This window comes from Anas platyrhynchos, chromosome 3 (assembly GCF_047663525.1).
Source record: "Anas platyrhynchos isolate ZD024472 breed Pekin duck chromosome 3, IASCAAS_PekinDuck_T2T, whole genome shotgun sequence".
Lineage (NCBI taxonomy): Eukaryota > Metazoa > Chordata > Aves > Anseriformes > Anatidae > Anas > Anas platyrhynchos.
Window position 1 is genome coordinate 87,580,524 of NC_092589.1, and position 12,701 is coordinate 87,593,224.

Below are 12,701 nucleotides of genomic sequence, written 5' to 3' on the forward strand. Positions count from 1 at the left end.
AAGTTTACCTGTGACTCGTGGTCTCTGTCTTTATAGAACGTCTTTTATAGCATTGCATCTCACTGCTACTTCTAAACTTTACTTATTATGACTTCTTTTATTTTTTACTAAATTAAGCTTCATTTACTGCAGTTTAAGTAAGCACACATGGAAAGTGAGCTTGTAAGACATTGCAATTGTTATGGTAGCAAAAAAGGTTCTTTTTTTTTTTTTTTTTGTCTCTCTGACATGCTATTAACCTGAAATCCACGGCTAAATGTTCTTAATGGAATTCTAATTTGTGAGAAAACCTTATTAAGGTTTTGCAATGGTGACATAACATGAAACACAGGTAGGCTTGCTAAAACATCAGTTCCAGAACCTAGAAATATCTCAACTTCAAAAAGAGAAAAAAAAAAAAAAAAAGCAAAAAGCACAAGCTACTAAATATACAAATATACAGAAAAGAGTAAAAATAAATATTGAAGTCGTTTTGTGAATAAACACCCTATGAAGAACAACAATAACAATGCTGTAATTCCCATGGAAGCCTTTCATTGCTCTGTTCAGTGGGGAATGAGCAAACCTGCTAGTATTTGTCCTTTAAAATAAAGATGTAAAATCTGAAAGCGCCTATTTCAAGAATAACGAAAACATGGCGTCACAATTTGTAATATGTAAAGTAACAGGAAAAAGCACTGGAGTTGGAAACTCAGCTCCCAAATAAATTAACAATAGTATAAAGAGATGCTGAAAAAGTAAAACAGACTATTCAACTCTAGCATACTATATATAAGAATCAAAGCAAACAGGCATCAATGATTATATATCTCAGATAATAAATACTGCTTTAAATGCACAAAGGGGTTTCTCACACAAATTCCCACAACAATGTAAAGGAATTTCTGTTGCTCTGGACTGAGCTTTTGCCCTATTAACATTCTGGGCAACACAACAAGATAGGATTCAGCTCCAGATCAGGAAATCTAAGTTTCACAGAATCACAGAATGGTTTGGATTGGAAGGGACCTTAAAGACCATCTAGATCCAACCCCCCTGCTATGGGCAGGGACACCTCCCACCAGGCTAGGTTCCTCAAAGCCCCATCCAGCCTGGCCTTGAACTCCTCCAGGGACAGGGCATCCACAGCTTCTCTGGGCAACCTGTGCCAGGGCTTCATCACATTTGCAGTAAACAATTTCTTCCTAATATCCGATCTAAACCTATCCTTGTTTGGTTTAAACCTATTCCCCCTTGTCCTCCTATCCCATCCACTCCTTGACAAAGAGTCCCTCCCCAGCTTTCCTGTAGGCCCTCTTCAGATACTAGAAGGCTGCTATAAGGTCTCCCTAGAGCCTTCTCCCCTCCAGGATGAACAAACCCCAACTCCTTCAGCCTGTCTTCATAGGAGAGAGGGGTGCTCCAGCCCCTTATCATCCTCGTGGCCCTCCTCTGGATTCATTCTAATACATTCACGCCCTTTTTGTGTTGGGCGCCCCAGAGCTGAACGCAGTATTGCAGTGGTGTCTCACAAGAGCAGAATAGAAGGGGAGAATCACTTCTGCTTCTTTTGATGCAGTTTAAGTGCCAGTACATGACTCCTTACACATGCACCAGGTGTCTAAACTCTCATTAAAAGCAAGGGAATAAACAGGTGATGGAAAGTAGAATCTTCTTATACAGATGAGACCTTATCGCTGTTCAAATTAATCACTTCTGTGTTCTATTGACTAAAATGAGAAGTTACAAAGCACCTAAGTAACTGTTCATAAGGCATAAATAAGCTACCTCCTAGAAAGCAAGGGTTCAAGGAAGGAAATATCAATTCCATCTCATATATTTCAAACTTAGATCAAGATACAATGGCCTAGTAAATAAATAAAAATAAAAAAAAAAAAACACATAACAGGGAAAAGTATCAGAGGCATACACTACCTGAACATTGAAGCTGAGAGAGGATCTGCCCCCCTTCAAAATGGTGACTTGTCATCTTTAAGTTAGGTTTGATGCAGCGAATAAAGCTAGATCCCTGTTACCAAAACAATGAGTTAGCAGAATCTGTACATTTTGAAACCTCCTGAAACATGTTAGTCATTTAAGAATTACTGGGGGCAGGGGAAAGGGAAGAAAAATACCTTTTTAAAAAGAAAAAGACATTCTTTCGCTCTCATATACCCTTTTTTTTTCAGTCCAGCCTTGGTATTGAGGTAACTGATCTCAATGCTCAAGCCATTTATTTAATTGGAACCTGAACTTTTGGGTTTTCAGTGAACTGTTTTGCTTACAACCTAACTAAGGTTTAGCAGTCTAGATTATACTACACTCATCATCTCTGCAGTAATATCACCTAAATGCCTCATTTCTCCAGAGTTCACATGCTACCAGTCTCCTGACACCGGAATCATGCTAGATGAACTTAACTTGACCATCCTTTTTTCTAGCTTTCACTTCTTACAATTTCTTTTGGCTTATGTCTTCACTCTCCCTTCCCTCACATGGTTCCAGCCTGCTCTCATCCCCAAATATATTACCTCTACAGTTTTGACTGCTGCTTTCTCTAGTCACTTCATAGTCATCCTCTATTTAAGGATGATTTTTTTTTTTTTTTTGTGAGGCAACGTTGATCATTCAAATTTTTCTGTTAACAGGTAGCCAGTGATAACCTCCTACCTTATAAACTAAAATGAAACTGAGACTAATAAAACGTATTTCTACTACTTGTTTGCAATGTTTTTTACAGACAAGAGTGAAAGACAGCCCATCAAGGAATCTGTCTAGTAACAACATATTCTCAACCATGTGTTAGCTGAAGTCACAGCAGAGCACCTCCAGCCACACTTTTTTCCCTGGACTGACTCTTGATTCCACTGTGCTGTGAATGATGGAGGTTATCTTTCTTTCAGACTATCCTCATGATTTCTGTAAAACTTTAACTATGCTCCAGCACCTGTCCCAATCATTTGCCTTGTTTTCCCCCTTATTTTGACAGAGCATAATCTCCTATTCAGAATCGGTTAGAACATGCTGTCAAGAGAAACAAGAATGTGTTCCTACAAATGCATCTTCTAAAAAAATCAGTATGTCAAATTACATGGAGAATTCTGCAAGCTATTGAATTACATCAGCTAAAACAGCAAATTCTTGTTAGGGGAAGCAGGTTCTTTGAGCATCTGTGTATCTGCAGCCTACCGCAAAAGTGAAATAAGACATTCTAGTTCTAACTAGCTTATGGAATCTGAAAACAGAAATTAATAATTTATTTTCTTACTTCTAAGTAACATCTCTGAATCTTTTGAAAATTAGTCACCAGTGATTACCAGTGAATAGACGGAAATGAAACTGACAAGAATGGAGACTGCAGCTTGGACAGTTTTAGTTTTTGTTTGTTTGTTTTTTTTTAAACTAAATTGTGTAACTTCCATTCTACAACATTTTTTTCCAAGTTTTGCTTTTTTTTTGTTTTGAAAAGCAAATTAATATTCATCACCTGCAGAGCAGGACATTTCAAAGGTACCATATAACTGCAAACTCTGTAGCAATTATTTATCACTAAACACGAGAAAACGAATTATGATTTATTTCAGAAAACTGGTAAGCCTGCATCTCTGTATATACTTACAGTACTGTGAAGCTTCTCAAGAAGCAAATTTAACTGAGTCTGTAAAAGAAAAGGCATTTCAGTAGTCTTAACAACCACAAGTATACACACAAAATAGTGATACAGCATTACTGCATGCACGTTTTATTGTTAGTGAATCAAACAGAATTGATAAATCAAACATCCACATATTTTAACAGACAAAATCATGTAAGAGTGCATGAATGGTCCTGAAGAAATTACTTATGTTCAACTGTACAACAACACCATGTGTGACCAGTTACTTACAACAACATAGTTATCAAAAAAGTGCATGCACGTTTGGGAAAATAAACGAAAGATGCAATAAAGTTATAAAGGAAATGAGACTGAGCAGCAATAATCCAAAAAATACACTGAAAATTTGTGAAAGTCCAGATTTAATCTTTAACGAGCCTATTTGTATGTTAAATAACACCAGAAGTATATGAGATATACTCAGCTTTTCTTGGGGGGGGGGGAAGCTGTATTGGCTTGAGAGTCTAAGTCACGTCATTTCAGTAAATGAATCTTCATAATGTATTTTTAATTCTAAACTTCCAAATTTTTAATTCTGCATTGATGACAATAGACTGTGGTTTTAAACTACATTTACTATGGGTATATTTAAACATACTGTAATAATATCACAAATCTGCACTTATTTGGGGAGAAGACTAGAGAACTACCAGATATGTAGGATATTAGGAAACAGCTGCCATTGTTAGAGATATAAATTGGTAGGAACTTCAATATTCCAGGACCATATCAGAAAAACAGAATTATACTTTCACTTTATGGATCTGTCTGTTCTACCACACAGATTATTGTTGTGCTAGCCTTTCTAGTTTACTAGCAACCGTTAGGTATATAGACTCAAGTAAGACAAAATTCTGAATGTCCTATCATACTCCACATTTTCTGTACTGGCCCAAGATGGAAAGGATGTTACTTTTGATTGATTTTTTTTTAAACCAGATCTTTCAACTACCTTAAGTACAGGCAAACAGATTTGTATCAGCAATATGAATCACCTACACTGTCAGTCTTCCTACCAGTAGATGCAATTGTATTTTTTATGTTTCATGGATATAGTTAGAAAGACAAAGAGTTCCACAAGAAGTATGACAAACATTGATAACCTCCTGCTTGGATCTCACATACAGTTTGCATCTACTTTGAATATAACTTTTATCTTTTCTTAAGTAGGAAATGCTTTATCTTGGAGAGGAAAACCTAATTTCCATCAACAAAATATGGTTCTGCTAGAGGAAAAATGCCCCTTCTTTACAGTCATAACTTGACAAGAAATAAGAGACTCTCTCAGGTAAATTTCACTAATGATCATATGAATAAGGCATATTGCTGAAACTATTGCTCTTGGAATTATCACAATTTAATCCATCATTACTACATTAAGGTAAAACTATCCCAAAGACTTTTGTGTAGAGTCTTCATCTTCATTTCCTCTACTAATTCATCTTCATTTCCTCAACTGATTTATATGAATCAATTTTAATTAGTTGTAAGGATGGGACGTGTGAAGAGCTTTGTAAAAACAACTCCTTGCATCATCTAATAATTGATGTAATTAGAAGAATTTAAGACCGACTGACATATTGATAGGTTGAGAATTCTTATTCTTAAAGAGATGAAATTTCTACTCAAATAACAAAGTATTTTGACGGCATCTAAATTGAAATTTTCAAGGGTATTAGTGCTCATCAATAGTACATGTTGTGTCTGGGAAGGTAACACTAAATGAATTACTGAAATTAACACATACATTCAAAATGCCATGAAAGTTGAAAACACTGAAAGAACTATAGATTAATGGGCCAGATCCAAAAAGGACTTCTAGTCATGTTCTAGGTGCAGAGGTGAACACAAAGGTCCAAAATAAAATCCAAAATGTTCCCATTCAATTGCTGCTTAACTTATGCCTCCTTTTTTACTTAACCCTTCTTGGACAACTGTATCTTTCACATTTCCACATTTACTGCACATGGAATGCTAAATCCAAGAGGAACTATACACCCAGATGGAAGAATGTGGAAATTATCTCAAAAGATCCCAGTTGCTTTCATTTTGAAAATGCAATTATAAAAAACAATGGATCTCAGCTTCACCTACAACAGCTTCGTGGTTGCAGGGCTTGCCCTAGAGGTCACATATCTGCATGTAATTCCATTTTTCATTCTGTCTTCTGTTCATGTAGTTTATATTAAACCAATCGCTACAGCTTAATTCTACAACTGCTATATAATAAGAAAGAGGAGGAAATAAGTATCATAGCAAAACTCAAGACAGCAGAATGGCCAATTCCCAGCTAAATTCCAGAAACACTACTTTACAAGTCAGACTCTCTCTCTTATGCTTCCTGCCCAAACAAAATTTATTTTTTGCTACATAACAGCACATCTCCAAAAGGGTATGAGGAATTCCCTCTGCCAGATTGAGCAGTAACTTGGTGCCAAGGGTCATACGCTTAGAGTTAAAACACTGAATATAGTATAGACCAGAACCAGAATACAGTTGCTATACAAAAAGCAAGTGCTGGTACTATATCCCTCCCTTTCTTCCAGCCTTTGCATTTTTACAGATCACTAAGCCACAGGATACACTTACGCAAGAAGGAATTTATCTTGCAGTCCTAATTTAGCACATAACCTTAACACAGAGTAGAAATGCAGAAACTCTTTTGCTATTGGCTAGAGCCCACTCTACTTGGAGATTGTGGAATTCTCTAAGGTACTTGCTTTCACCAGGGACTGCATAAGGGGTCTAGACATGTGAATTGGGGTTTTAGGTGCCTTAAGCAAGGTAACATACCAAATATGTCACAGCACTTAATTTGAAGGCATGTAAATCCTTCATTGGATCTGGCCCAGATGTGTTGAGAAGAGCTCTTACTGAAATTGCAGCAGCTCTATCAACAGTAAATCCATGAGATTGAAAAAGTTACCTGCAGCCCATGGTTGTGCCTGCTTTTCCTCTCTTAATTCCCCTATAGTTCTTTTTTCTAGCCATCCTGAGCTGGAATAGTCCAGCTAAAATAAAACTGCTGAATGAGAAAAGGATGCAGAAAATATTTGGAGAAGACAAGGTTTGAAGGTCAGCTTTACAACAAGCAGAAGAAAGGAGAAAATGAGGAGAAGCATCAGATTCAGGTATTAAGAAAGGAAACATTCAGCACAATGAACATATTTCTGTGAAAGCCATGACTATTGATACTTTTAAGAGGAAAAACAGTGGTTAGGTTAAATGTTGAATTTTGAGAATGGTAAACTGCAACTAATTGATATATCTTACACAGCAAAGAATTAAGATAGGATGGAAGAACACATTTTGTCACATTTAGAACTCCTGAAAGTCTACAAAATTCAAATTTAGATCAAGAGATTAAACCTTTTAAATAAAAGACTTCCACGTGGCCTTGCAAAATCCTGACTTATGAATTCCTGCACAATCTCAGTAAGAACAATTATCAAACATATTTTGACAGAAATGTATAGCACAAGTTGAATATACTGGTTTCTTACAATCTAATAGAAAAAAAAACATCTATTTAACAACATTTTTGCTGCATGAATGTCAAGTAACCACTAGTTCTCCCATCCTTAAGTTCTACTTATTTCATATAAGTTAGAAATGGCGCATATTACAAGAAAATAGACTATTAGGTTATGTTACCTTGAATTTGTTTCCCACACTGATGAAACTAAGTTTTCCAGCTTTTTGTTTGGGATCCTTGTTGTTGTTAGTGTTAGATTCAAACAGCTGTCGAACAAACTTGTCCTTGGATTCACATATTAGAGATTCAAGGGACATGTGCAAAGCATCATTATTTTTTTCCACAAATTGTGTCTGAAAATAAAAGCCAATAAATAATAGCACACTTGTTTCACTGATCCAATTACTTAAGTAAAAATTAAGTTAAAATTAATGAAAAGCTGAATTCCACACTTTATTCAAAGATCAGAAACAGTATGTAGGATAAATATTTTCATGTTACTTCAAACTTTTCATCTGGACATACAAAACATTAATGACAGACAGGAAAGATATTGTTAAATTTGAAGGATATTGTAGGAATTATGAAACCCAAGGTAAGGTTTAGCGCCTGTTATGAGACCAGTTGTGCTTTTGTCAGTGATTACACTCGTTTCCACTTCCAGTACTCAGCATATCATAGAATGGCTTGGGTTGGAAGGGACCTTAAAGATCATCTAATTCCAACACCCCTTCCATAGGCAGGGGTGCCACCCACAAGATCAGGTTGGCCAATGCCCCATCCAGCCTGGCCTTGAACACCTCCAGGATGGGGCATCAATTTGCTAGTTCTGAGACACTTAAATAATATGACAAGCAGCGAAGAGCTCTGTTGTGAAATAGGAACTAGCATGCACACTTTAACTGGTGGAACTAAAGTCGGGAAAATGAAATTAAGAACAGTTATCTTAGTAGTACTGCAACCATGGAAGCACAGTTGATTTAACCACAGGTATCATCCCTTCCTACAAGCCCTATGCCTCTGTTTGATTTAAGTTGACTCACTTTTAAACGTTAAGAGCTGTGTATTAAACTGAAACTCAAAGATCAAGACACTTGTATCCAATTTCACACTAACAAAATTCTCTATCAAGAATTTGTGATGCACATTCAATAGTTGCTTTGACATTTATGAACAGAAGAAGGCAAATTTAATTTGATTGAGAAAATATGAATTTGCCAACATATCCCATAAAAGGATTTAAAGGTGATGGGTCAAAGGACAAACACAGGCCTCCCAAATTCCCTTGGACTATGAGAACATAACAGGAACATAAATGTAGACAGTTGAATGCTCTCACCAGAAATTAGCTTGTGAAAGCTGCCACAAGACCAGTGAGAAAGAAACTATGAACAACATTCAAGGCAGCTGTAGTCCAGCTAAGGCCCAAACTAAGTCAGACCCTCTGAAGAAGGGAATAAATGAAGTCAAGCATGTTAGCATGGCTTCTGGACCAAAGCTGTCTCATACCTGGTTAGCTCAGAGAGCATAGCTTATGTGCAAATATCTGGCTCTGTTCCTGAAGAAACCATTAGGTATTAACACAGGATGAGGAGGTAAAAAACAGCAAACATAGACCATGTGAACATAAATGCATTCCAATGTTATGTGTTATTTTGATATTGAATCTGTGTGACCTTGTTTTTTGTAATACACAGACTTCAGCTTTCTTTTTTTTTTTTTTTTTTTTTTTTTTTTTTTTTAAATTATCTACTGAATGCATCTATCTCAAAACACTATAGCAATCATTGTTATTCTTGGGGTACTTTGAAGTAAGCACACACCCTGGGAGTCTGCATTTTCAAATGACAAAACACGTCTTTGGAATTAGCTTCCCTTGTACACACTGGAGTATCAGATGAGAACAATAAAGTGTTATGGATCTTTCATTTATCCTTTACCCTCACTTTTTTTTATTTAATATTTTTTTTCAAAAATTGTGTTTTAGATGTTGCCCTAGGAAGACTGTTTCAATATTTTTGTATGATTAACAGTCATAAAAAAGTACATGCATTCAGCATGTATTTGAGGGTAACAATTTCAGATATGAATTTCAGATATTCATATTCTTACATTTCTACCAACAGTAGAAATGGAAAAGAAAAAGTATAAAATGTGAGTTTTAACATAATAAACTGATATTGCATAGAAGAACAAGCATGTTTCTGAAAAGTTGTGCTTAAGCCTAGTAACACTTCCGTGTTATGTGGTACATTCTCCTGTTGGAGATGCAGACCTCTGTTGACATACGATTTGTAGCAGAATGTGGCTCAATATCTTTAATGTTGACACTGTTACCTACAGATTTGACACACAAAACATGTCAACAGAAGTCTTGTCATCTGATAAGTTAAAAGAAATTAAAACATCAATTCTGTCACACATTCACAAAACTAATTTCAAAGTTAAAACATAACAACTTTGCCATTTCTCTTCCAATTAACAAATTTTGTTAATTGAAAGAGAACATACACTGAAAAGTATATTATAAAGTGTAACAGAAACAGCTGACTTTTTTCACTTAAGTAACATTACCGTCTCGTAGCATACTGCTCCCGCAAAATGCCGGATAATAAAGCCTTCATCATCTCTGATATTTCTGTGAACAGCCAGTTTAGACTTTCTAGGGATCTGGAAATAAAAATTTGAATTACAAAGAAGAATTACATTGGAGGGTGAGAAAAATGTATTCCTAGGACATCACCATGATTTTGCCAGGATGTTGAAAGTGACATTGCCTGCAATACAGTTGTGAAGACCACTACTATTTCAATTCAAACCAGGATATTTGAAAAAACTATTTTCATTCTCATTCACACCCTTCAAAATAAAATTGTCCAGGATTGCTAAGTCTACCTAGCTGACTTTCTTTTTGCTTTTTGTCAACAATTTCTATTCCATTTATTGCACAGCTGATGACAAGCTGACAAATAGCCTTGTCATATAAATAGGATTAGATAGAAGCTTAAAACGTTTTTAAAAGGCAACGACCTTGTTGATCATATACATACTGACAAGAATGTTTCATTGCACAGGAACCTAATCAAACAAGCTTAAGAGGAAACTTTAAGAAAAGTAAGCAGATGGCAATTTTATTTGGCTCCTTTTACTTGCATTTTTTCAGCAGGGATTTTGTTTGATTGTTTGTTTTGTATTTCAACAGAAGTCATGTATAAAAGTTGCAATGGTTTTCATTAACCTTCCACAGAGTGCTGTATGTTAAAGTATTATTGACAAATAAATTCACCTGGTGTGTTACGTACTTTCACTGCTGAAGTGTTAGCTAGATACTTCATGCAAGTGAAATATTCTCCAAAGCAAGCAGTTTTGGAAATTAACAAAATAGCTAATCTGATATGAAATAAACTAAATTAAAATGTCTGCTTTTTTTTTTTTTTCCTTTTCTTGCTCTACACACTAATAGTCTTCAAAGAGAAGTGAAGAATATGGCTATACTTTCAACAGGATATTAGAATTGCTAGAAGACTTAACAAGCCTTTAGTGAACTTTTCAAAACAAACCTAATAACTGAACTTGTCCTTAACAAAAGCATACAGATCATACAAACAGGTGTGGTATGAGATTTCTTGGAAAAGGTTTTCATTAAATTCAGTGTTACTATCAACAGTTCCAAGAACTGTTTTATTAAAAAAAAAGACAGCCAACACAAATAAACCTACAGAGAGTCTGAAATGGTCCTTGTGTTTTTGGTGCACAACTGAAGTAAAATGCTGGTCGCTTGGCTGGGGAAGACGATTTTCTTCATCCAAAATATCCAGCACACCTATTAATTTTGCTTCAATCAAATCTATTAAAAATAACAAAACACAAAAATTAAATATATAATCACATACCAGAATTGAACATTAAAAGTGTAAAGTACTACTGATCTAGTTTTGTGTAACTATCTTGGGAAAGCTGTTAACACAGAAAGTCACTGTAAACTAATTCTATAAATTTTATTTGTTGATTTAATAGATAATTGCTTGTTTCAGGTAACTGCTGTCACTGGCCTGGCCCAACACCTTAAAGCAAAATCATATTTCTACAGAAAGCAACATTATTTTTGTCACTCACTTCTAAAAGCAGTAGAAAATCCTTTTCTCCTGACTACTCAAAAACACAAAAAAGGCTTAAATGGTTTAATCAGGCCATGATTTTACTAACTTACCTAAGAATACCTCATACAATGAAGAAACGTGTAAAATCTGCAGTGGGGTGTCACATGGAATAGTAAAAGGGGTCATGGCTTAGGGACTACTACTTGTATGCTTATGTAAGCTGCTCACGCCATTTCTATGGCTGGTAAAAGACAACTCATCTACAGTCTTTACAACCTGACCCCTTTTCCCACTATGAGTCAGAGAGAGACCTTCTCTTTCAATAGGCATCAGGGAACCCTTTTTGATTCTGAGATTTTGTTTCAAAACAACTAGGTATGGGATGGCAGGGGGAACAACCCTTTTTACAGAAACATGATGGTCTCTATATGATAACATTTTGGGGAACAGGCTCATGCACATGCTTCAGTAAATCACCAAAGAGGTATGGTTTGCATTCACAGAAATCATATTTTCTGTTGCTATGTTTTTACTCCCTCTTTCAGATACTTTTCTATTGCTTTTTCACGAGATGGCTAAGAGCCCTGATTGACTAGAGCTATCATCTTTAGTTAAGTCAGTTACCAACTGCACAGTCCTATCCAACAAAGTGAAAACTTCTTCAGCAGAGCTACAGAAACTCGGAGCAGCAGACGTTTTGCAACAGATGTTGAATTCTGCCACTATGAATCCTCAATCCAGCCAGAACTAACTGACTAGTTACCATAAATAAATTGCTGTAAATGCAACAGCAAGGTCAAATTCTGTTCATAATACACCGATTTGGAGAACACAAGTTGAACATAAAACAAGTAAGCCCTTGGCCTATCAGTCTGCGCAAACCTAACAGCAACAGGAATCTCTACAGCCTATTGCCTATAATTCATTTTGCTTCTTTGCCAATTGGCTCACACAAACAAAAACGGTGGGTGGGTGTTTCAAATAATGGAACTTTTTCCCTCAGACACCCCCACACCCTTCTTTTTATTTCTCTTGTTATATTTAGACATTCTGATTAGTTTTCTATGAAAATGCCAAGAAATTCACAAGTCCCACCTGCACTTATAACACACTGTAGGACAACATGGATCCATTACCAACTGGAAATGGAATTTAGAAAAAAAATGAAAGAAATCACAAGGTTTCAATTAAAAGCATGAAATTACTAGCACCGCTTATTATTTTGCCTCTAACTGCTTAAAGTAGTTTAAGCTTTTTTCTCCAAGATGCTAATGAATAGCTTGACATTTCAAAAGTACATACCTATACAGTCCTGATTATCTACATAGCGCACTTCATTAACCCCCAGGCCTTCTTTCTGGTAAAGTTCTTGTTCCTTTAAAAGGAAAAATAAGGAATAATAGTAAAAGAAAAACTATGATTCACCACATATTTTTTACCCACCGAAACTGGGCAAGAACGAACACACATTTTAGAATTCCCTTGTGCAGCT

The 12,701-nt window shown here is 35.7% G+C and overlaps 1 protein-coding gene across 8 annotated transcripts in view; it reads right to left on the minus strand.

Moving 5' to 3' along the window:
* Positions 1-12,701, minus strand: part of MYO6 (myosin VI) — a 109,641-nt gene that overhangs the window by 30,560 nt on the left and 66,380 nt on the right. For all 8 annotated transcript variants that reach the window (XM_072036257.1, XM_072036260.1, XM_072036259.1 and 5 more), the window contains 6 exons: positions 12,512-12,584; positions 10,829-10,956; positions 9,684-9,779; positions 7,289-7,462; positions 3,599-3,637; positions 1,915-2,008 (listed from right to left, as the gene is read on the minus strand). In XM_072036257.1, coding sequence (XP_071892358.1) covers positions 1,915-2,008; positions 3,599-3,637; positions 7,289-7,462; positions 9,684-9,779; positions 10,829-10,956; positions 12,512-12,584 — 604 coding nt within the window. The remainder of the gene's footprint in view (positions 1-1,914; positions 2,009-3,598; positions 3,638-7,288; positions 7,463-9,683; positions 9,780-10,828; positions 10,957-12,511; positions 12,585-12,701) is intronic.